Source organism: Pan paniscus, chromosome 5 (assembly GCF_029289425.2).
Source record: "Pan paniscus chromosome 5, NHGRI_mPanPan1-v2.0_pri, whole genome shotgun sequence".
NCBI classification, from domain to species: domain Eukaryota; kingdom Metazoa; phylum Chordata; class Mammalia; order Primates; family Hominidae; genus Pan; species Pan paniscus.
The window spans coordinates 26,690,879-26,715,204 of record NC_073254.2 but is presented as its reverse complement, the minus strand read 5'-3'; the positions used below and the strand labels follow the sequence as shown (position 1 = coordinate 26,715,204).

The 24,326-nt window shown below is 38.8% G+C and overlaps 1 protein-coding gene across 6 annotated transcripts in view; it reads right to left on the bottom strand.

Annotated features, from left to right (window-relative positions):
• Positions 1–24,326, bottom strand: part of HIVEP1 (HIVEP zinc finger 1) — a 194,772-nt gene that overhangs the window by 139,334 nt on the left and 31,112 nt on the right. The window contains exon 1 of one of the 6 annotated variants that reach the window (XM_055113186.2): positions 11,968–12,018. The exons of 4 other annotated variants lie outside the window; for them this stretch is intronic. Coding sequence is in view for 1 of the 2 variants with exons in the window: in XM_034961446.3 (XP_034817337.2) it covers positions 6,450–6,456 (7 nt within the window). In the remaining variant the exon portion in view is untranslated. Of the gene's footprint in view, positions 1–6,449; positions 6,542–11,967; positions 12,019–24,326 lie in introns of those variants that run through there. One more of the 6 variants, XM_034961446.3, reaches the window with a different exon arrangement.

The following is a 24,326-nucleotide window of genomic DNA, read 5'->3' as shown; positions in this document are numbered from 1 at the left end:
AAAGCAGGGAAGAATTAACATTTTATAACCACAAGAAAAATATACCTTAAAAAAAAAATCCAAGCTCAAAAACTTTAAAATTAACTACATTGTTTAAACAGTCCTTATTATTATTTCTGTAAAATAAATGGCTAAATGGCCAGTCAACTTCCTTTAAAGAATTCATGAGAAAAGTTCACAAATTTTTTGTAGTTTCACAGAAATAGATTAAATATGTAACATTCCAATTATTAATTTTCCATGCTATAATTTTAAATGTAAATGATAGTAACTACTAAGTGATACACTTCAATAAAAATAGAAAATGGTTAAAACATAAAGAAATTTATAGGTAGTCAACTGCAAGATCCATAATACTAATAATTAATCATTATTTAAAAGTTAGTTTTTTAATTAAACTTAAACCCTAACCCTATCCCTAACACTAACTCTAACCAGCCAACACATTCAGAGATATATTCCCTAAACTGATTTTCCAATGACTAATACTTAGAAAATGTATCACCAAATCTGCGGATGAAAATACACTAAATTATATTTCAGGAAAATAAATTATCTGGAATCCACATTACTATTATTATTGTTGTTGTTCAAAGCCATTAGCCTAACTAAATAACAGTACATATATTTTGTATGTATGTATATATAATAAAGTGTATGTGTGTATATATATATATACACACGCACACACACAGTGTCTGTCTTTGAAATATGTCCACCATCCCATTATACGTAAACATGTATATGCCTTCTAGTTATTTGTTTTCACTGTTACCTTGAAGAAATAGCTCAGAGAAGACAATGATAATATTGGGCCCGTCACACATTTAAGTGGTTCCGAACAAATATTTATTTATGATAAAATTTATAATGCACAAAATTCCCAATCTAAATCTTCATAATCTAAGCAGTCAAAAAAATTCATATGCTTTGAGAAATCATCACAATTCAAACAATGAACAAGTGTCATTTCTTTCACAAAGGAAGTACTTGGCTAAGTCCAACACTTCCAAGGACTCTGGCCAAAAATAACAGTAATTAAGCTTGTAACTTCATATGTATGGATCTGAACTAGTCAAACCAAAAATAGCTTTCTGATCATTTATCAGCTGCTGCCATTTGCCTAAGAAGCTAACTGCAGCAAAGAGACTAAGTTAGACAAATCATGGTGAAAACACACAGAAATATAACTGAACTTAAGACTTAAAGCTCTTTTCAGTTATTATATGGTAGCACAAGAGGGATGGTCATCATGCAATTATTTGGATACTTAACAAGATTAACTATTTCTTAAACTCCCTAAGATACATGTAAAATACACAGCGAAACACAGAATTAACACACACGCACACAGCTCTTAAAACCAATGGAAACAGCGCACAAGCTATCTGTTCCCATCCAGCGTAAGAATCCCTCCCCTTGAAAATTCTCCTCTTGAATGAACAACACTGCCTTTTAGGGATGCCCACAGCACACAACTTGCCTCCCCCCACTGCTGCCTCAAGCTCATGGTGTTCCTTCTCATGAGAATCACCTCCCCAATGTTCCTTTACACCTGCCTGGGAAGCCCTCATTCTTACTCACAGCCGCACCCTCGCATTTCAGGCCCTACTGGGGGATATCCAACAGTAACAGCTTCCTGTGTGCTGAGTGCTGTTCTGAGGACTTCACAACTACATCTGAACCAGTCAAACCAAAAATAGCTTTCTAATCGTTTATCAGCTCTGCCATTTGCAGAAGCTAACTGCATCATAGAAACCAAGTTAGGCAAATCACAGCAAAAACACACTAAAATAAAACTGGACTTAGAGCTCTTTTCAGTTATTATATTGTAACAACCATTCAATGCACACACACACACACACACACACACACACACACACACACAAAACCTACCTGGGAGGAGACCACCCTTGACCTCCATTTTCCAGAGGAGCAAACAGTGGCACACAGAAGCGAATTCACAGAGCCCGTCAGGGGAAGAACCAGCTTGAACCCAGGCAGATTTGCCTCCAGAACGGGAAGTTGCTGGTACAGTGATACTCTATGCCACCTCCCTGTATTCTATGTGTGCAACAAAAGGGCGTCCTGCCTGACCTGGCAACTTCTCATCTTTCATGTGTGAGCATCAATGTCACATGCTCTTGAAGCTCTCTCCTGACACTAACTGGGAGCACTCCAGTGTGCACCAACAGCACCCCACCTCTTCTTGTGTTAAATGTATGTGTGTGACCTTGCTTGTTTCATGTCTGCATCACCCTCTAAAATCAAACGCCATGATCAGAATCTATCATAGTTATTCTCCTATCCCAGGTCCCAACATTTATCCACAACTCACCAGTTTTTCATGACATGCTTTAACCCCAACTCTCAGAAACACCTACTAATGATTCCAGGAAAGTAACAGTTTCTTGCCTCCCTATACATTGCACAGACCTTTACCTAGTTCATACAATTTGGTATTTAGTTGCATCCAATTTGTCCACCATGATTTAGGTTTTATTTGGGCCTTAAATTATCTATTATGTGTGAATCTCTTTTCCATCTGAGATGTTTTAGCCACCTGAAGATAGAAGAGCCAACCCCACAGTATGTGTACAGCCCTAGAAACACAGCATGTGCTCAATATGGCTGGATTCACATCTGTTGGAGGGAAAGAACATACTGAAAATGTCTTGACTGCTTCATGAAGGCCCACTGGGAAATTGGGATGGAAAATCAAATTGAAAAATTCCTTTTGCAGGGAAAAACAGAGCAGCCACTAACTGATCTAACTGATCAACAGAAGTGTAATGGGAATGTGCGTGTGTACGGCGTGGGGAGGGGACACACAAAAAATGAAAACTCCATGAAGCTGTCGGGAAAGGTAGCCTCTCCCTTCTCTTCCCTTTTGTCTTCTCTTGGGCTAGACCTAAGAACCAAGAGTTCTCAGTTCTGGCTCAAAACTGAAGTTTCATTTTACTACGGTAGAAATCACAGACAGACACATGCAGATACATATAATTTCACCAACATAATTTTGCAGAATAAAAAAAGGTTTTATCACCACTACTGAAATAATGAACACTAAAAGTGCCTTATAATACTATCATTTAAGTTGCAATTACAATTCGTGGTGATGTCACCCACTGCTGTTAACAAACGATCATTAAGTTCTGCTTATGATGACCTTATTGAAATAGCTCCCAAAACAGCCTGCTGAGGTTATTTGCTGAGAAAGAAAGAAATTTCATCTGGTTTCCCTGACTGTTGTAACACAGAAAGAGTCTGGAATACTTTAGTCATTACCATTTACAAAATTTATGGTACATACGCCGTTCCCACTATAGGGATGCATTGCTTCCAGAAATCTGTAAACTTCAAAATTGTGACTCAAAAACACTGAGTCACAATACATTAAAAAAAATTTATTTGGTGTCCAATGAATTATTTAGTTTACAAGTAGATGCATTAGAGAAGAAAGCTCTAGGGTCAAGGCCAGAAACCTGGGTAGGAGCAAGCAACTTGGCAAGAATCCAGGAAGAGGGAATATTATATATATTATACCAAGGCATGTTCCTTGCCAAAATCTGAGGTCTCTCATTTTCCAAGATCACACCTAATCTTCAAACCAAGGCAAATCATGGAAGTTTTAAATATGGGAGTCACTTGGCAGTCCCAAACTTAAGACCCAAGGTTTGCAGTGCTCAGGAAGGTCTAGGACATGCAATGATTTTTACCACTAAGAAACATATGTGAATCTCATGCATGGTGAAGCTGGTACACAGGAGGTTCCACTTGGTTGGAGAGTCAGTCTTGCAGACTGCCCAGTGACCACCTCTCAAAACCTTCACTGTTCTTTATTAAGTGCTGTCAAATGTGTAATACTCTGGCAATCCCCAAGTCCTCTGATTCTTTCTCCAAAAACCTCTCCAAGCTGCCCACTTCAGCCACCCAGATCCAAGCCCCTTCTCTCCCCAAGACATCTGCCTCTGCCTCTTTGCAGTCCTCTGCATGGCATCTGCTCCTGCCCTTCCCTGCCTTCCAACCCACCTTCCACGTGCAGCCACACCTGCCAACATGAGCCAGCTCCTCCCTCCCCACTTTCCGCCAATGTCCTCATCCCAATCTTGTTTAATGCCATATAACTCCACTAGTGGTTTTTAGGTTGGGGTGATTTTGCCCCCCAAAAGGCATTTGGAAATGCCTGGAGACATCTTGGTTTACAACTGAGGGAGGAAGACTGCAATTGGCATCTAGTGGGTACAGGCCAGGGAGTCTGTCAAATATCCCATGACACACAGGACAGCGCCCAAGACAAAGAATTATCCAGGCCAAATCATAAATGGAGCTGAGGTTGAAAAACTCTGCTAGAAATCAATAAATATTTTAATGATAACTGAAAAAGCATTCAATATTACTTTAGTCATATCCTCTTTATTCCTCCTTTTATTCTATTAACTATTTCCAAAAAGAGTAAAACATAATTTAGATTAGCATATTATATTTTTAAATCATGAAAAATGATACGTGTTAGCAATAACTTCTACTAACAGGGGAGTCTTCACGTTTAGCGCAAGAATAAAAGTACTCACATGTATTCTTCTAGTAAGTACCTGTGAGAAAACTAAGGCATGAAGAGGTGTAACTTCGGTCACTCAGCTAAGACAAGGAAAGCTGGGATTCCATCCCAGGACACCTGAACAGAAAGCTTTTCCCACTATGCCAGACTACACTATACTTTCAATACGCAAAATGACAGTAATGTGTGGGTGTTAGAAACTTCTCTCAGTTCAAATCCTGGTCTATCCCTTTCTTATCTTTATGACATTGAGCAAGTTACTTATAAGCCAAACCTCAGTTACCTCATCTGTAATGGGTGAGAAAATAGTACCTACCTCACAAAGTTGCATGAGATTCAGAAAAAACAAGAATAAGAATATTTAGAGAAGCACTCAGCATGTAGCTGGCACTCATTAAAGATTACTTCTTATTATCTAACAAATACTCAAATATTTTATTCCCCATAGCCTTTTGACTTGCACGAGCAATTGAAAGAAAGAAAACCAATTTTGGCTTCCTTGCTGAATAGATGTAACTTAGAATTAATTTAAAAATTAAGAAAAATAATGAAATGTTTAATTACATCAATATCTGTATCTAATAACTCATAAATGTTTATACATTTAAATATCATACTCAAAAAGTAAAGAAATTTAGACTTAATATACAATATTCCAAATAAAAAAGAAATGGAAGGTTTAGGAAGCCAAATAAGGTTATCATTAAAGGAATAGTTTTATATATATAATCTCTAACATGTATTAAGTAATTTCTGAAATATTTTAACTTAATGTAATAATTTCTAAGTAAATTCTAAGTAAATTTGAACATTCTACAAATTTGTTCAGTGGCACTATGTAACACCATCACCTAGATTTTACCTAACACTATACTTTTAAAAAGAAAAGATTTGGCATTTATTTCACAGATTTGACTTAGGCAACTAGTTATTCTTTAAATAAGTTGTAATATGCATTAAGCAGTCAATGACTAACAATCTAACAATGTATTATTTCACCTAAACTATTTTTGACTCTACTATAAAACAATATTAATATTTGGCTCTCATTCAAATTTCATCAGAAAACTAAGAAGTCAGATAAGTTTCTTTATATTTGGTAAATTTAATACATGATAGGATTTCCTCATAAGAAATAGATTTTTACTTAGAAATTTTTTTTAAACTGTAGCTTGGTGTTTAAGTTAAAATTACCAATCACATTTATTTTTAAACAAAGGCAATATCCACAATGATATCCACAAGAAAACAAAAGACAAATATAATTCTCATATTCAATTTGCCACTTATGTCAACAAAAGCCATAAAATGATCATACTATAAACTCGTTAGCAATTTTCTATTTGATATAAAAGTATTTCCAATAAAATATTCTATAACAACGATCAAAATTCTCAAAATTCATCTCTTCAGATATAAGCATTTTATCTACAAAACATGCAAGTGATTTTCTTCTACATTTTATGCAGAAAAAAATCTTCTAACTTTCATTGTTTCGTTTTTCTTCTATTAGCCAGCTACACCACTCTGTAATATCTGTATAATAATGATACCAGGTTAGTAACACAGTCATTTCTGGTTACAGTTTAACCTACCATATTAGATTTTTCTGAGTGTATTAGTCCCACAGTAATTTATTTGACCTGCTATTGATGTCATTTACCTATATGCAAACGTGCCAATTGAAGTTAGTCTCTTTTTATAACCAGGGTGTACATTTGGTTTAATTGTTTAAACTCTTTTCATCAAATCACATCAAGTGTAGGAAATCGCATCAAAGGGTGGGAACACACACAACATTACAATCCTTTCATTTCACATAGAGAATCCACAGGCACTTGCACAAACATATCCATCACACCCAGGGGTATGTGCACAGTCACGTTACCAGCCATGACAGGTCGGCCATCCCCATTATCTGTGCCGCCGCGGCACACCTGAGCTCCCTGCCCCTTCACGTCACATCTAGGAGCAGCTCTAAGGCAGACTCTCGCTCATGGGCTGCCTCCTGGAAGTCCTCCCCCACTACCTCTCCATGGCAACCGCAGCCACAGAGAAGCCAGTCCACCTCTTACGCAAATGAAAGGAGGCCACAAATGTCAGCAGTCACAACATCCCCATTTTCCCTCCCTACTTAATTTCCTTCTTAAAGTCACAGTAATGCATTCTTCTTATTCTGCATCCGAGAGTACCTTCCCAACCGTTTAATGGCCAGGAAAGCAACTTAGGAAAATCAGAGTTTAAAATCCATCTGTGTGACCACTTACATAACATGACTGAGAATCCAAAGATGATTATGATTTGCTGAGTTTCATTTACCGACACAGTATCTCAGCAAGCCCCCTTTATGTCTCAGCATCCTAGTATTTGAGATAAGAGTCCTTTAAGATATTAACTACCCTGTAATTTGGCTTTCTTAAAAACGACAGAGAGAGAGAGGCCATCCATTATGATGATCAAGAAACAATCAGTACTTCATATGCATTGTTTCTTTTGCAGATTCTCATTTATTTAGAAAAGTCAAGGTTTTAAAAAATATTTTTACTTTTAAACCAAATCATCAACTATCTAATTCTACAGGAGGGAAAAACTGAACAGATTATCATTCATTATTCAATTGTTATCAGGTTTAGTTTATACTGTAATTGTCTGAAGTTTTATTTCCCAGATATATATTTAAAGAAGCAAATATAATGGCTAGTTACACTTCATATGGCTACAGAGATTGGAAAGCAGATGTAAATCCCCATTAACAAAATCATGCTTACAATAACTGTTTAATATATAGATGTCAGATTTTAAAGTATGTTTTAATCCATGGGATGCACCAAAGTATCAAATTCTGTAAGTGGTTATAAACATGTGATGGTCTAATAAAAAGAATTCCAATTGAAATAGCTTGGAACAAGATACTACTGGTGAACAATATAAACGTGGTGGGTTTAATATCCTCCAAAACATGTATTCGAAATCAATTGAAATCCAAAACAGTTATGTTTACATGAAAAACAATACAAGAGAATTAAAACATTAAAAAGTACATATATATGTATACGTGTATATGCATACACATTTTTTAGTTGTCCAATGAAAAGGGCAATTTAAAAACTTGAATTCTTCAGCAAAACATTTACTAAGTATCTACCAACGGGCTACATACCCTACAGTTTAGGGACACAGAGACATGAGGCATTTTCATGGAGGGCCACTCAGAGGCAGTGGGAGCTGTACCTCAAGCAGCCCCAACCCATCCCAGCTGAGTGTTCCGGGAGGCTGCCCAGAGGGACTAGAGGTGAATCTCAGGATCAAGTTTCAGTCCACAGCAGAAAAAGACTCAAGAGATTCAGGGAAAAGCATGATGGTTAGAAACAGCACAGTAGGCGAGGAGAACCCCAGGTAGGTGGCAATGCAGGGAGCACCACCGGAGGGATGTGGCAGAAGAAGCAGCCAAGATCATGGACACGGTAACGTGAAAGGAATCTAAGCCTTTATCTTAAGGTTTAGGGTTAGAGTATAGTGTTCTAGATAACACAATAACACAATCACATTACAAATTACTCAAATTATTCATTGCTGTTGGTTCTAAATGTTTAGCGGGAATCCCCACCCAACCTCTGTACCCCACCCCCCAAAAAATGTAGGATAAGAAAGTATGAATGTCGGCTGGGCGCAGTGGCTCACGCCTGTAATTCCAGCACTTTGGGAGGCCGAGGCAGGTGGATCACTTGAGGTCAGGAGTTGGAGACCAGCCTGGCCAACATGGCAAAACCCCATCTCTTCTAAAAATACAAAAATTAGCTAGGTACAGTGGTATCAAATTCTGTAAGTGGTTATAAACATGTGATGGTCTAATAATAAGAATTCCAATTGAAATAGCCCGGAACAAGATACTACTGGTGAACAATATAATGTTCAGCTATTTGGGAGGCTAAGGCAGGAGAATTGCTTGAACCTGGGAGGTGGAGGTTGCAGTGAGCCAAGATTGTGTCACTGCACTCCAGCCTGGGCAACAAACAGAGTTACACTCTGTCTCCAAAAAAGAAAAAAAAAAAGTAAGCATGAATGTCTATGTCTACGCGTCTCACATAAAGCAGCTGTTAACTGCACAGAGCAAGGTACCAAATCAATACATATGTACATACTTACATAGATATTTACACGCATACATGCATGCTTGGTAAAATTTTCTTTGGCAAAGCTTACTAGGTCAGCCCCACGTGACTTGTATCAAGAGACCAGGAGTCTAGTTCCAGCAATACCATCACCAGTACGGAGCTGTTTGCACCTGGGCTGCTTGCCCAAGCTGCTGGAGCCACACCTAGGAAACATGGAAAATCTACCCCCTGCCTAAAGCTTCCATTCCAGAACTTACTACCCCAAAGTAAAGTATTTGTTCAGGTTGTCTGTCTTTTAGGCTAGACTTTAAGGGCAACAGCCATATTTTATTCATTTTTATATCTCTAATATCTAACACAATATTTGTTCCAACAACAACAACAAACATATTTTGAATCAATGCTCTCCAGGTTCCTTTCAGCTATAAGATCAATGATTCTAGGATTTTAAGAGTCAACTTCAAAAGAGCCAGCCAACTTGGGAGTGGAACTAAAATGTAAATGACATCATCAACCCCTTTCTTTAACTGCCTTTTGACAATTTCTATTTCTCTAAACACGTGACTGGATGAATGCTATTTTCAAAACACTAACATTTGCAGAATTACCACTAAGCATTTTATAAATGCAGTATATATAAATTTTACACTTTTTTTTTTCCCAAATCACTGGCAATATTGACACTGACAAACACTCTCAGACCAAAGCCCCCTTATATGACAGCAGCATTTTGGTTTGAAACAATAAGAATCAATCTGATTACCTAGATGTCTTCCTTCTCACACTAAAGCGATGTGACAACTCAACATGCTGGCCTCAGGGACTTATGTACTCTAAACATCTGTTTAGCAAGAAAGCCACAATTGGTTTTCTTTTTTTCAATTACTCATGCAAGTCAAAAGGCCATGGGGAATAAAATATTTGAGTATTTGTTAGACAATAAGAAGTAATCTTTAATGAGTGCAAACTACATGCCGAGTGCTACTCTAAACATTCTTCCGCAAAATGATGCACACTATTCTTCACATTTTACGTTACTGTATTACTATTAGAAAGGATTCTACTGACTCCCCTCCCATTGTCCAAATAATTATTAAATTTTATATTCATCATTCTAATCTATTTAGAAATAGTTATAATATCAAATATTCAAGAAAGAAGCCCCTTAACCAATCCTGAGCATATCAGAAGAGCCTACTAACTAGAATACCCCAGAGCATCAAAGTTAGGAGATACCAATTGATGGTGAAGCTTTAGAATGAGTTACTTCACGAGACTATAACACAGTCATCATCTCTGAGAATCTTTGATAAACAGAAAACAGAACAATGGCGGTAACCTCTTCAAGTTCCTCTTATTTCTGAGACTGCGGAATCTGCAGATTAATATCAAGATCATCTCTAGACCATATACCATATACTCACATGCAAAACTACCAAAAAAGTGGTAAGGAGGAAAATATGCATTTTTTTAAGTATCTAGATTACTGACTGCCAACCATTTCAAGCATGAGGTCTTCTTTCCAACAAACAATGCTATAGTCCTCCAGGTGACAGTAGTTATATTTTTACTATCTGTTGATTTAGCAAACATATCAATAATAAAAATACAGGCAATACTTTTAAATGCACCTGTTATTTCATTAGTCACAATAGCATCTATATTCATTAATTTAAAATATAGTTGTACTCAAGTATATAAAAAGACTAAAATATCATCACCAAGTTAGAGCTCCAGAATATAAGGATAGCTTTGTCATCAGAAAAATCTATGCTTACAATTCATTATACAGACATATTAAACCAAAACACTGCTAAAAATTCCATACCCAGACTAGGCAACATGGTGAAACACCATCTCTACCAAAAAAGATTTTAAAAATTAGTCAGGTGTGGTGCTGCACACCTGTAGTCCCAGCTACTTGGGAGGCTAAGATGGGAGGATCACTTGAGCTCAGGAGGCAGAAACTGCAGTGAGCCAAGATCATGCCACTGCACTCCAGCCTGGGTAACAAAGCAAGGTTCTGTTTGAAAAAAAAAAAAAAACAAAAACCATACCATTATTTGCAAAATACTCAAAAAGTTATGATTAAAATAATTTCCAAAACTATGTAAAAAATGTCTGAGAAGCTAACTTGTATTTAACTGTGAACTACCAGAAGCAATGCCATTAAAGTCGGGTTTTTACCAATGATAGTATTTGATACTTCACTAGAGTCCTGGACAATGTAATAAAATTACAAAAAATTTAAAAGATGCATAAAAATTGTAAAGAAACAAAATCATTTTATTTGCAGCTGATATGATAATCTAATTAGACAAATCCCCCCAAAATCAACTGAATCGATAAGAATAAGAATTCAGTAAAGTGGCATATTCAAACTCAACTTACAAAAATTGATAACTTTAATACACTTTCAAATGTACGACAAATAAATGAAAAAGTACATATACAGAGATAAGGCAAATGTGGCAAGACATTAACTGCTATGAATTCGACTGAAGGAAACACAGATTATTATTATTAATATTAATCTTTCCACTTTTCCTTAAGAACATCACACTACCTCGAGTCTAAGGCTCTATACAACATAGTAAGTACATTCAAGACACTTCCTTCATCTTCAAACCTCACATTGCCCAGTAACACACTAGTAATTTATTGATCCTATTTCACCTCCAAATAAATCCCAAAGACATTTAAACTTATTTTCTGCTCCGGACTCTTCACTTCCGCTTCTTCATTAATCTTTTTTTTTAACCTTAGTTTCTCTATTCCAGCCTTTTACCAGATCAAGGATAAAACTAGGGCCCCTAGAACAAGTGCCTAGAGCCATTTAATCCAATATATGACTTCTGCTACCTAAATTGCTGAGCAAGCGCATATAAAATAAAAGGAGCAAATAACAGCTCATCTTTTGCACGAATATTACATATAGTACAGTTCCCCAAAATGATGCACACTATCCTTCCATATCTCCCTGTGCTCACTTTATAACAGCACTAGCTTAATAGAACACTTGTCTTGGGCTTTATGGACCAAGCACGTTTATCTCCATCATTTTGCTGATTTTGTTTAACTTGCTTTGTGAGCAGGGAAAGGCTCTTTTAATCATAGTGATGAAATCTCATGATTCCAATCCAGGATGCTGGCAGAAATAACTCAATTTGTATCCTGAAATTTGCTAGCTTAGAAAAAAATTCCAGCTCAGAAATCAAATATCCAACCAAAAGGATTAAAGATTTCTTCTCCTCTAAACTGGATATTGGTGAGAGAAAAACATATAAATACCATGTCCATATTGTATCCTCCGGTTTGCGCCAACTGGTCAGATGAGGCATTGTGGTTTTCTATTTTAAATAGAAACAAAAAAAGAAAACAAAATAATGACTTTTTTTTTTTTTTTTTTTTTTTGAGACGGAGTCTCTCTGTCACCAGGCTGGAGTGCAGTGGCGGATCTCGGCTCACTGCAACCTCTGACTTCCTGGTTCAAGGGGTTCTCCTGCCTCAGCCTCCTGAGTAGCTGGGATTACAGGCACGTGCCACCATGCCCAGCTAATTTTTGCATTTTTAGTAAAGACGGGGTTTCACCGTGTTGGCCAGGATGGTCTCGATCTCCTGACCTCGTGATTCGCCCGCCTTGGCCTCCCAAAGTGATGGGATTACAGGCGTGAACCACTGAAAATCATGATTTTAACTGAAGAATTTTCTTTCCTGTTTAGATTCCTCAAGTATACATTCTAAAAACATACTATAACTTTAGGTTTGTAATGTTTATTACAAGTATAATTCTATAATAATGTATTAATTACTTAGCATTATACTTTCCCACTAGGCAGTAAACTCTACAAGAGCAGGAACTTGCCCATCTTGTTCTGCACAGAAGTCTGACTACCTAGCGAGAAGACAATCTACATCTCACGAGAAACTGAATGAAAGTAGATCAAACTGAAGCTAACAAAGGTAACTTTCTAAAATGGGTATTTAACATGTAGATAATTTTTTCCTTAGAAGTATTTCAGGATAAACATACAAATGAATATCACAACCCTGAATTAGGTTCTTCTCAAATGCTCAGATTTTTTAATGAGCAAGAAGCACAACATCAAATAATATGCTATGTCATGAAATCATGTATGTTAATCAGAAAAGTGAAAAAAGAGGTTCCACGATAACCAAATACAATGGAAACAAACTAATCTTACAACAGCAAAAAAAGTTCATTATGGTGAAGTCATGTAATACAATATTATGCAGTCATTTGAAACTGATGTTTATAGGGAATTTTAATGACACTGAAAAATACTAGTAATAGATAATATTAAGGGGAGCATCCCAAAAGATATACTGTATGATGCCAACTGTGCTTTAAAATTCATGTATGTGTAGTTATATATTCATATGTATATGTGTGTAAATGTGCATGTATATATAGATACATATGTAGGTATATGCATATATATCCATATGTATACATATAAATGAAAGATATCAAATTGTTAATAGTAGTTATTTCTGGATGGTACAGTTATGAGTGACTATAACTTCTGTATGTGGATCTTCCAAATTTTCTGCAACAAACATATAGTGTATGTTTTCTTGTAAATATACCTATAGACTATATACTGTTTTTCATACCATAGTTTCCACAGCATAAACCTTGGTATCAATCCAATTATTTGCAGAGTCATCAGGCAAATGAGTGAATCAAATGTAATAATCCCAAATATCTCGAGTTGGCATCACAATTGACAGATTAAAGTAAATAAACACAGAGTGGGCATGTTTTATATGTTGCTGAGAGCTATGGGCAATGCGAGCCTGAAAGCTATTAGCTTTCAAATATGACAGACTATTTGAAATGGAGAAGGGAAAGATAACCTACGTTTCTGATACTAACAAGTTGTAGCTCACATTTCCACATGGAGAAGGATCAAATGTACGTTCCCTTTCTGTTATCCTATTTGTCATATTCTTTATTGAAAAAAATAATGACCTTAAGTACAAGATACGTTATGTACCAAGATGTTCATCCTATTTATTCTGGAAAAGGGCTGAAAGCCACCATATAACAGAGCTTGGCAGATTTATCTCTAGGGTTCTCTTGTCAATTTCTGTTTTGTGGGGGAAGGGGTTTGCTATGATTGAGAAAGGAAAATTAATGTTTTCTTTTCTCTCCAAATATATCCTAGCTTAAGCAGTACACAGCCCCCAACAGAGCATCCCCCTACCCCACCTCCACTTTGGTTTCAGTCAAGACATGGAATCAATTCTGCCCTTACCTAGGGCTATGGACTCAGAACTCCCCCACACCATCTCCACAGGGCCTCAGAATATTTCTATTAGTCTTTTGCCCCTTAAGACTCACAGGTACCTATTTATGTTTTTTTTGTCATATCCTAAAATTTTAGTTAATTTATAATTAATGGTGTTTTCTTATAATAATTTTCCATGGCTTATAATACATTTCTATACTGCTTCTCTTATTTGTATCCTTGGTAAACTTTATCTTCTAACTTGACTAGAAAAAAATCCCACTCTTCTTTTAAACAAACCACAAATTGACAGTCAGGACATCTCAATGTTTAAAGAACAGCAAATAAAATTTGGCTATATATGCCACAAAATATCCCTACACACACACAGACACACACACACACACACATGAACAGCATATTGGGAAATATTTATAATAATTTTATACCTTGTCTACTGCAAATCTTTATAATGAACACCATATACTATGGACATGTGTTATATTTTCCCCAAAACAGATGTAAATTAAAGCAGCTGCACAGAAAGTCTTCCGATCTTGAAGAAAATTATAGCTGTGAAGTGTAAAGGCAAATACTCCAATTACAGGAACTACACAGCTTTGCAATAATGACAATCAAATTATTTTAAAAACTGTGATGAGAATCCCCGCCCAACCCCAAGAAATTACTTTCTGAGCATTTGCTACAAGTCTCCAAAAGATAGCATTTCCTAACCATTTTAGCCTGCATTTTTAAAGCACAGGAATGATTGTTTTATCAATTAAAATTTCTAGTTTACAGATGGTTACCTAGTCTTAATCTGGTGAAATTAGAACCTTAGACTTCATTTTAAGACAAGAAAAGAAAGTAAATTGAGGTAACAAGGTACACTGGGAACAGTTAAGAGTTTGTTTTCAGACAAAACTGAGGCTCAATTCCTAGTTTGGCCATTTACTAGGTACATGATACAAGGCAAGAGACTCCAACTCTCCAAGTCTCAGCCTCTTTCATAACAAAAAATTAAATAGTGCTATCTGCCTCATAAGATAGTTTTAATTCCTGAAAGAGATGACTGATGGAATATACCAGACACAGAGTAGATACTCAATGTATGTTAGCTCTTATACCCTTCTTCACAAATACTACAAAATTTTCCAAACTGACCAAATAACTTTACACACATAAGGTTCGGACACTATTGTAACAGTTTCATGTACTATTGGAGGTATATTTAGAACATTAATTTTTTAAATGATGTTTAAGAAAGTTAACATGTATTAATAAAAACCCTCAGATATTCCATCATGCTCTACAAAGCTATCTCTAGGTGGCCCTCTAAGTGGCTTACTTTGGGTGGTTCCAGTAAGATGCATTTCATTATTTAGATGTCTCCTTGTTAAGTAAATATAAGGTAAAGTAAAAGAATCAATACATTCATCATCTGCCTGTATACATATGCCGTGGTCTTGATTCCGTAAGAAGACATGTCTTTATTCATCTAAAGCCACGTACAAATGGAAGTAGAATTTCCAAAGACTGCTTTTAAAATTAAAGGCATGTTTCACAAGTTAGCAAAAGCTGTTGCAGCCTCTTAGATCTCTGTACTGGCTAACCACACACCACGACATGCTATCCTCAGTTGGAAAGTCCCCCCACACAGTATGTGAACTCATTTTGAAACTGGAGAGAACAGTTCCTCCTATAACTCATCTGGGCAAGTTTATATAAAAGAATAATTTTTCAGAAAGCCACAGAGGTTCTCTCCCAAGATTGCTGAAGTATAATTATGGACAAGTGTAAATATGGAAAGAGAAGCTGACTAAAAGTAAAAAGCACAGTGAATAAGCATTTATAAAGATTTATATAAAAAGAAACAAAAACAAATAAAAACTTCAGCCCACCTAATAAAGTAATTTTAGTAATACCCATTCATGTACCACCCTCCCCACCACCTCCCTTCCCGAGAAACAAAAAAAATGGTTAGACTGCATGTTAACATGTAAAGATACCTGTATCTATTTATATTTTATCTATATATTATATTTAATTAGGGTGAAATAATAATATGCACTAATTATATAGTATTTACATACATACACTATGTATACACACACATAGTAAAGGCAAAAATGGAAAGATAAAACATAATATTCTTAAATGGTTACTTACTGGAGGGGAGAAGGCAGAGATAGAAGATGGACTTTTTTGACAGTATCTTGTTTTCTAGATGCTACTTTGGAGTCATGTAAATATTTTCTGTGATTGTAAAACAAAAATTTTAAATAAAAACTCCTAAAAATCAAAAATAAAATGTGACAAATGAACTCTGCATTTATAAGGTGGTAGCATAACCACACAGAGAAGAATGACTGACAGTGAAACACATTAATCCTATATCCGTAGTGGGACATAAACTAATGACAAAAGAAAAATGGTGGTATTGGTGCTGGCATTAGTAGTCTGAACTGCTGTGTATATCAAAGCAAGTAAGTAATTCTGTCATTCCAGGAGTACAAGCATTCTCGCTGTGAGAGAAAGGAGACAGAAGTATAAGATCCAAGAGGTGAAGTAAAAACCCTGTCGTCCTGATATTTATTTTAATATACATATATGTATATATATGCACTTGTGTATGTGCTACACACATGTACATAGCGTCCACTGAACAGGCCTGGAAGCAACGGCCAACCCAGTAGCAATGAGCATGCCTAGTGCCTGGCCTGTGGTTCCCCGATACCATTTCCCACCACTTCTACCTTCATCAATAGAACATTTCAATAGGTGGAGATTAAGACCCCCCAAAAGTAGGAGCAAAGACTTGGAAGCAGGAAAGGCCTACTTAGGATGAGCAAATGGCCCACCAGGCCAAGGGCTAGAAAGCAAGGGCATCTGCAGTGAGACTGTCTGGAGGGGCCTGACAGGGCCCGACTGCGAGAGCTAATCTTGAAAGCAAAGAAAGATGTTTATGATTCTTGAGGAGAGGATGGGAGTCGCCCAGCTGGACCCATGGTGTTTAATTTTTTTTTTTTTTTTTTTTTTGAGACGGAGTCTCTCTCTGTCGCCCAGGCTGGAGTGCAGTGGCGTGATCTCGGCTCACTGCAAGCTCCGCCTCCCGGGTTCACGCCATTCTCCTGCCTCAGCCTCCCGAGTAACTGGGACTACAGGTGCCTGCCACTACGCCTGGCTAGTGTTTTTGAATTTTTAGTAGAGACAGGGTTTCACTGTGTTAGCCAGGATGGTCTCGATCTCCTGACCTCATGATCCGCCCGTCTTGGCCTTCCAAAGTGCTGGGATTACAGGCGTGAGCCACCGCACCCGGCCGATGGTGTTTAATTTTTACAGTGCCCATGTGTGGCAGGCATGAACTCTCGTTATTTACAGACGAGGATGCTAAGGCTTATCTGGCAAGTAGAGAGCATGTGGAATAGTCCCAATTCTAAACCCAATCGCGGTTTCCTAATACAGGCTTGTTTCCACTGGGCTGGTGGAGTAGGTGCCTGGCATTTAGGGCAGTTAATGGTGTCAGTGTAAGAACAAGTTAGAGAGTCATGGACAAAGCTGATCAGATAGGAGGCTTTGTCTTTCTTAGGAGCAACAGGGGCAGACTCTGAGCACCTCCAGATATACATGCTCCAGAGAGCCCATATCATCGCCAGCAACACCCCAGAAAGTGACATTCATTTGGTGAATACCTTGTAATTTTTCATCTTCATTTTAATGTTACAAACCAGTTCATCAAATTCTAACAGTTGCATCAAAAAGGAAGAAAAATTTCACAACAAAAATATTCCCTCATTACATAATAAAAATTGTTGAAATCCCAAATAGAGCATACGAGAAAAAGGAAGTTTAATAAAAACTACTCAAGTGTGCCATGGAAGTATAAGCTTATTAGTGGAAATCCACAAATTTGTTTTTAAATAAGTTTGAGTCATCTGTAAATCATCCCTCCATCTTTCTTTCTACATATAAATAGCATTTATTATCTGAGCAAGCAGACAGAAAAATACCTTCTTTGATTATTTGTGTTGATTTGTGAACAGAGAACTGGACAAAATCTAAATATCTAAGAGCCCTCCTTTAACTTTAATATTGTATAGTCATTTAAAGAGACACATCTGATCAGGCAGAGCAACTGGCATGATGGTCCCCTCCTCGCGCAAGGTCTCACACACTCTGCCAAACACAGAAAGCCAGTGCTGTCACGCCACAAGCTCCCTGAGGGGCTAAAACACCACTCAGATCCCCTTTCTCCAAGTGCTGACCCACTCAGCAGCCAAATCTTAGAGAGAGGAAGGGAGAGGGTCAGAACCCTGCAGAGGAAGGCTGCTCATGAGGGGGCCTGCCAACACTACCTGCACCTTAAAAACAGGTGAATCCTGACATAAGAAATGTCATTAATCTCAAGCCTCTGTGTACCAAAAAGATTTCAATGTATTAGCACCTGTTTCAAGGGTGTTCCTGTTATTTGGTAACCCACACCCCATAATAAATGTTCTGGTTATAAAGGCTTGGGAGAATCACCCCATACTCTTCCCCCTGCCCACACCCACCTTTTGCTGTATTCTCACCTCTTTTATTTTCCTTTGGGTAAGCCAGAGTTGGCTAGACTTTGGAATCTAAAATCTCATCATAATGCCCAATGAGTAACTATCTCCACATTTTCTTTTACTAACATCATATTAAAATGCATTAAGCAGCCAGTGTGCCCAGTAGATACCACATAAACACTCTGAGGCTTGATTTTGGTTTGAATTGTGCAGACTAGGGGAGAGAAAATAATACAAAACTGTCCCCAAGCAGAAAGAACAGCTTCACCATTTTGCTCAAAAGTGAGCCAGTAACTGGAAAGAAAGGGTCACAAAACAAGCCTGTATCTCAGTTTCACAAAGATTGAATAATTTTGATGTGAGTAATACTAAAAAGGAGACAATCTCGTTTTAGCCCCTATGGTTCTTTAAACTGGAAAGGTATTTTTAAAAACAAGCATTCTGTATTCGCCCTTAAATGTTGAATTTTCAATTAGAGAGCGTATCCAGGTACCATGAACAACAGATTGTGCATGTTTTTAAATACTCTGTGACTCACAAGTAGAATCTTGATTACTAAAAAATAAATTTTAAAAAAGGTAAGATTTTGGGGTGGGATGATGGGCATATTGGTTGGAAGGCCAAGAATTGCTGGAGAGAGGTAGAGTATTGGAAATGTATGCCATCTCTTCTCAATTCTAAATTATCATTTAATGTCTAGGTGACAAAGTTCAGAAAAATATGACCCTAATTTTTTATTCAAGCAAATGTTCTTTCCCTTATCTAAAGGAGCAAGAAGGTGTCCACTCTCCAGCCTTGTCATACCCTGCTGCCGCGGACGGCGCACAAGTGCCTTCCCAAGGCCTTACGCTTCACCATGGCCCACCTGCTCTTATCCCTGGGCCCAATGGCAGCTAAAATTTATGACTTTTGAAGCTGGGACAAAGAACTGGCTGAAATGGAGATGCCTGCTTAACAGAAATCTCGTAAGAAGCTGAAAAGCCCATGGTCATGAAAGCTAGTGAAAAACAGAAGAGTCCAGATGCATCCTAACTGCAAAACGGAACAGCAAGAGTTGAGCCTACAGCTCACTTACAAATTCAGAGGGCCTCTAGGCACGTGCCAGAACCACGCAAACTGCTCAGTACTCAGATGTGCAAAGCAAGGAGGGTACCGCTCTGAAAAGACAAGTGCAATGAACCCAAAACAAAGGTCTGAAATTCTTTCCCGACCAGCTTATCGAGGAAACTAAGAGGCTTCCATGACTGCAAGCGATCTCTCACGATGGAAATACCACTGAATTAAAAAGCTTCCTACCGGGTGCATCCACAGGAAAAAGGTGCCCTTAGAAGTGCCTAAGAAACGTAAGGGTGAAAACCGAAGGAAACATCCACACCCTCAGCCAATCCCACCCCAAAAGCAGAGTGAGGGAAAGGCCAAACTCTTAACAGCAATCAGCAGTGTGACAGGACGGAAAGAAGATGTGTTTGTGGCAGAACACCTGCTTCTGAGTAGCACCTCTGCTCCAGTGGCTGTGAGACCCGCGATGTGACCTAGGCTGCCCAGGGCTACCATGAACCTGTCTCCCCTCCCAGCACTGTGGGGACCACGAGGTAGCAGCACATGCAGGCAAATCAGCTTCCTCCCTTCGCCCAGTTATGCCTTCCGAAAACACCATTTCACCCACTGGCCAACCGTCCAACTTCCTGATTCCTCTGTGAAGACACTGACAAAATGTCTCCGTCGTTTAAAACTGCATGGTCTTTTAATGCTCATGTACATCACTGTACAAGGGCTACACTTGACACTAGCATGGTCCCAAAATGTTACAAGACTTACACATATTTGTAGGCATTTAGAATTATGTCACTTATTTAATGTACAAATTACTGCTAAAAGTATTGGAATAGTATTTTATGCCTTTAACAATGTGGTCAGCTGGGCGCGGTGGCTCACACCTGTAATCCCAGCACTTTGGGAGGCTGAGGCTGGTAGATCACAAGGTCAGGAGTTCCAGACCAGCCTGGCCAACATGGTGAAACCCCGTCTCTACTAAAAATACAAAAATTAGCCAGGCGTGGTGGTGGACGCCTGTAATCCCAGTTACTCGGGAGGCTGAGGCAGGGGAATTGCTTGAACCTGGGAGGCGAAGGTTGCAGTGAGCCAAGGTCACGCCACTGCACTCCAGCCTGTGCTACAGAGCGAGACTCCATCTCAAACACACACACACACACACACACACACACACACACACACACACACAGAGTGTAGTGGCAGTAAGAAGTGTAAAGCTTTGGATGAGGCCACCCAGAATTCTTTTTTTTAATTTTAAGACAGAGTCTCGCTCTGTCACCAGGCTGAAGTGCAGTGGCACAATCTCAGCTCACTGCAACCTCCACCTCCTGGGTTCAAGTGATTCTCCTGCCTCAGCCTTCTGAGTAGCTGGGACTACAGGCACGCGCCACCATGCCTGGCTAATTTTTGTATTTTTGGTAAAGACAGGGTTTTACCATGTTGGCCAGGATTGTCTCGATCTCTTGACCTCATGATCCGCCCACCTCAGCCTCCCAAAGTGATGAGATTACAGGCGTGAGCCACCGCACCCGGCCAGCAACCCAGGATTCTAACTCCAGTGTCTGCTCTGACATTCACTTTCTAGGGGGGCTGCAGCTTCTCATTTCTATAGGCCTTAGCTTTCCTCTTTCTGAACTGGGGACAACGAACATAGCAGTGTGCCACAAGACTTTTTTTGCAGGGTTAAATGTGGTAATGAGAGTTGAACAGGTCCAGAAATGCAGTAAGAACTCAATAAATGTTGGCCATTATCCCTAATAACACAGACAACATATTACCATATGGTTAATTTTTAGACTGCTACTCAAGTTTAGAATATCAAAGTGTTTGTAAACACATAACATTATTTTTTGAACATAAAGTCTATAAAATCTACAAAGGTAATTCAGATACTTAAAACAATCAAGGTGTAATTTTTCTCATTAGTTTTTATATTGCTAAAATTATTAAAAAATTTCTCCCAGTGAATTCTGGGTGATTTAAATTACATGAATCTCATCTCTTCACTTGACATTTCAAAGAAGATACTTAACATTCTTTTCAGACTCACATTCATTCACAAAAAAATTTCAAGTATTAGAAATATAAACAGGTGGATTTCAAATGGGTAGAATTTTAAAGATAATTATAAAGCATAAAGACAATTATTGGCTTCCAAATATTTGGGACTATTCGTTATTATCAAATTTTTATTAGGCACATATTCACTGCAGATGTGATGGAGAACATTTTAACAGGCATACATTGTTAAAATTATAAGGCAATTTTAATTGTCATTTAATAAATGAGGTTTGAGCTTTGTCACCAGAGGCATTTATGTGCTAAAATCACCCTGCTAACATATCTTCCATGGCACCAGTGGGTTACAATCAATCACCTCTAACAAACATTCCCTAACATAGCAGGGTACACTTCATTACCAAGCATTAACTCAACATGCATTTACTGAAGAAATTAATGGGCTATCTCAAGGCTGTGCTCACTGCACAATCCCAGGAGACACCATTCACAATGTATTCTAAAGCTGGCAGCACAGTGGTCCTGGGCCTCCTTTCTACCCTAACAGCACCTTTAAAAATGTGCCCAACTCATGAGATGTTAAAGGAAATATACAAACAAATACATCTGCCCTGACATGGTAACATAAACCCCACCATGCTCCACCCTCCTTTCAGGTGAATCTACCGTATCAGAAGCCAATAGCTGGTGTGAAATAAAGCTGCCCTGCCTCTCCATCCAGTGAGCAATACAGGGCACCCTCCCAGGACCCAGGTGATGAGCTGCTTCTCTGAGATGAACGGTGGATGTATTTGGATCCACACACACATTCACCCAAGCCAACTTCTGATCAAGCATATGAATAAAAATGCCCAGTAGATGGCAAGGGTTAGGAACAGAGCTGACTGTGCTAGAAGAAAGCCAAGATCCACACAATGTTTCATCACCCTGGTGATCTCATTAGTCTAGTGTTCTAAACAACTCATCTAAATAGCCACAGAAGCCCTAGAACCAGAAAATAAACATGAACCTTCTTAAAAAGCAAATTTGACTTAGCTCTATTGATGGGTTACAGGCAAGCATCACAGCGGAGGCTCCAAAATGTCTACACAGGAGGGATGTGGGTCCAGTCAGCTTGGAGAAGGAAGGAGGAACTGGCTGAGGCACTTCACTGCAAACACACATGCACAGCAAGCAAGCCCTCAGCTGTACACAGGTGTGCTGGCTTTGAGTGGGGCACAGCAAGCCCTCAGCTGCACACAGGTGCACTGGCTTTGCGGGGGGCACAGTGAGCCCTCAGCTGTACACAGGTGCACTGGCTTTGAGTGGGGGACAGCAAGCCCTCAGCTGTACACAGGTGAAATGGCTTTGAGTGGGGGAACAGCAAGCCCTCAGCTGTACACAGGTGCGCTGGCTTTGAATGGGGGACAGAAAGCCCTCAGCTGCACACAGGTGCACTGGCTTTGAGTGGAGGACAGCAAGCCCTCAGCTGTACACAGGTGCCCTGGCTTTGAGTGGGGGGACAGCAAGCCCTCAGCTGTACACAGGTGAAATGGCTTTGAGGGGGGGACAGCAAGCCCTCAGCTGTACACAGGTGCGCTGGCTTTGACTGCTTTGAGGGGTGTTAACAGGGCGATAGGATGGTGAGGGGGTGGGAAAGGAAAGCTTCCCAAGGTACCCTTTGGTGCCAACAAAAAAAACTGCTGTTTTAAAATTCAACTGAAAATATTATTGTTTAGAAATTAGAATATATTTTCCCCCTTAGGAAAAATTATACATTTGGTTGCTATCTTGACCAGTCCATAAAAGTCCATAAATTGATCCCTAAAATAGTAAAACACTAACACAGAACCCAATAATTGATTAAAACAGTGTTCTATGGGGGTGGTGGAGATTCACTTAGAATTCTTATTCAGGAGCCCAGAAACCCATTTGCGCCGTGCCATTCACGGCTTTAAGATAGTGGTCTCCACACGGGCAGGCCCACCCCATAGAAAGCATCATTTACACATGCAGGGCCTTGAAAAACATAAACATTCCCAGTGTATATTTAAAAAGAGAGCCCAGAATAACCCCACATTCACACGCTCCCCATCTTCAACAATTCTCCATATACTCCTCCACACCCGAGATCCACCCCTCAGATTACTCTGAAGCAAAACTCTGTGGGAACTTTTATCATAATGACTGGAGTGCCACTGGCATCAGAGGACAGAGACACTAAAATTGCTAGAAATCCCACAAAACCCAGACAGTCTCTAGACATAAATTACAGAAGTGCCACGAACAACACAGCAAGGGGACGCTGATCAGCGTCGGTTCAACGAGAACTTCTGCACTTGATGCTGAAGCCACCAATGCCACCAAGCTAAGAACAAACCCAGGAAAATCATGAACCTTCTTAAAAAACAAATTACACGGCTGGGCACGGTGCCTCACGCCTGTAATCCCAGCACTTTGGGAGGCTGAGGCAGGTGGATCACCTGAGGTCAGGAGTTTGAGACCAGCCTGACCAACATGGTAAAACCCCGGCTCTACCAAAAATACAAAAATCAACTGGCTGTGGTGGCAGAAGCCTGTCCTGTAATCCCAGCTACTTGGGAGGCTGAGGCAAGAGAATCACTTGAACCTGGGAGGTGGAGGTTGCAGTGAACTGAGATCATGCCATTGCACTCCAGCCTGGGTGACAGAGTAAGACTCTGTCTCCAAAAAAAAAAAAATTTTTTTTCACTTAGAAAGTGGGAATAGGAGAAATGCCATTACATGAGCACTCATGTGCATATAAATATCACAT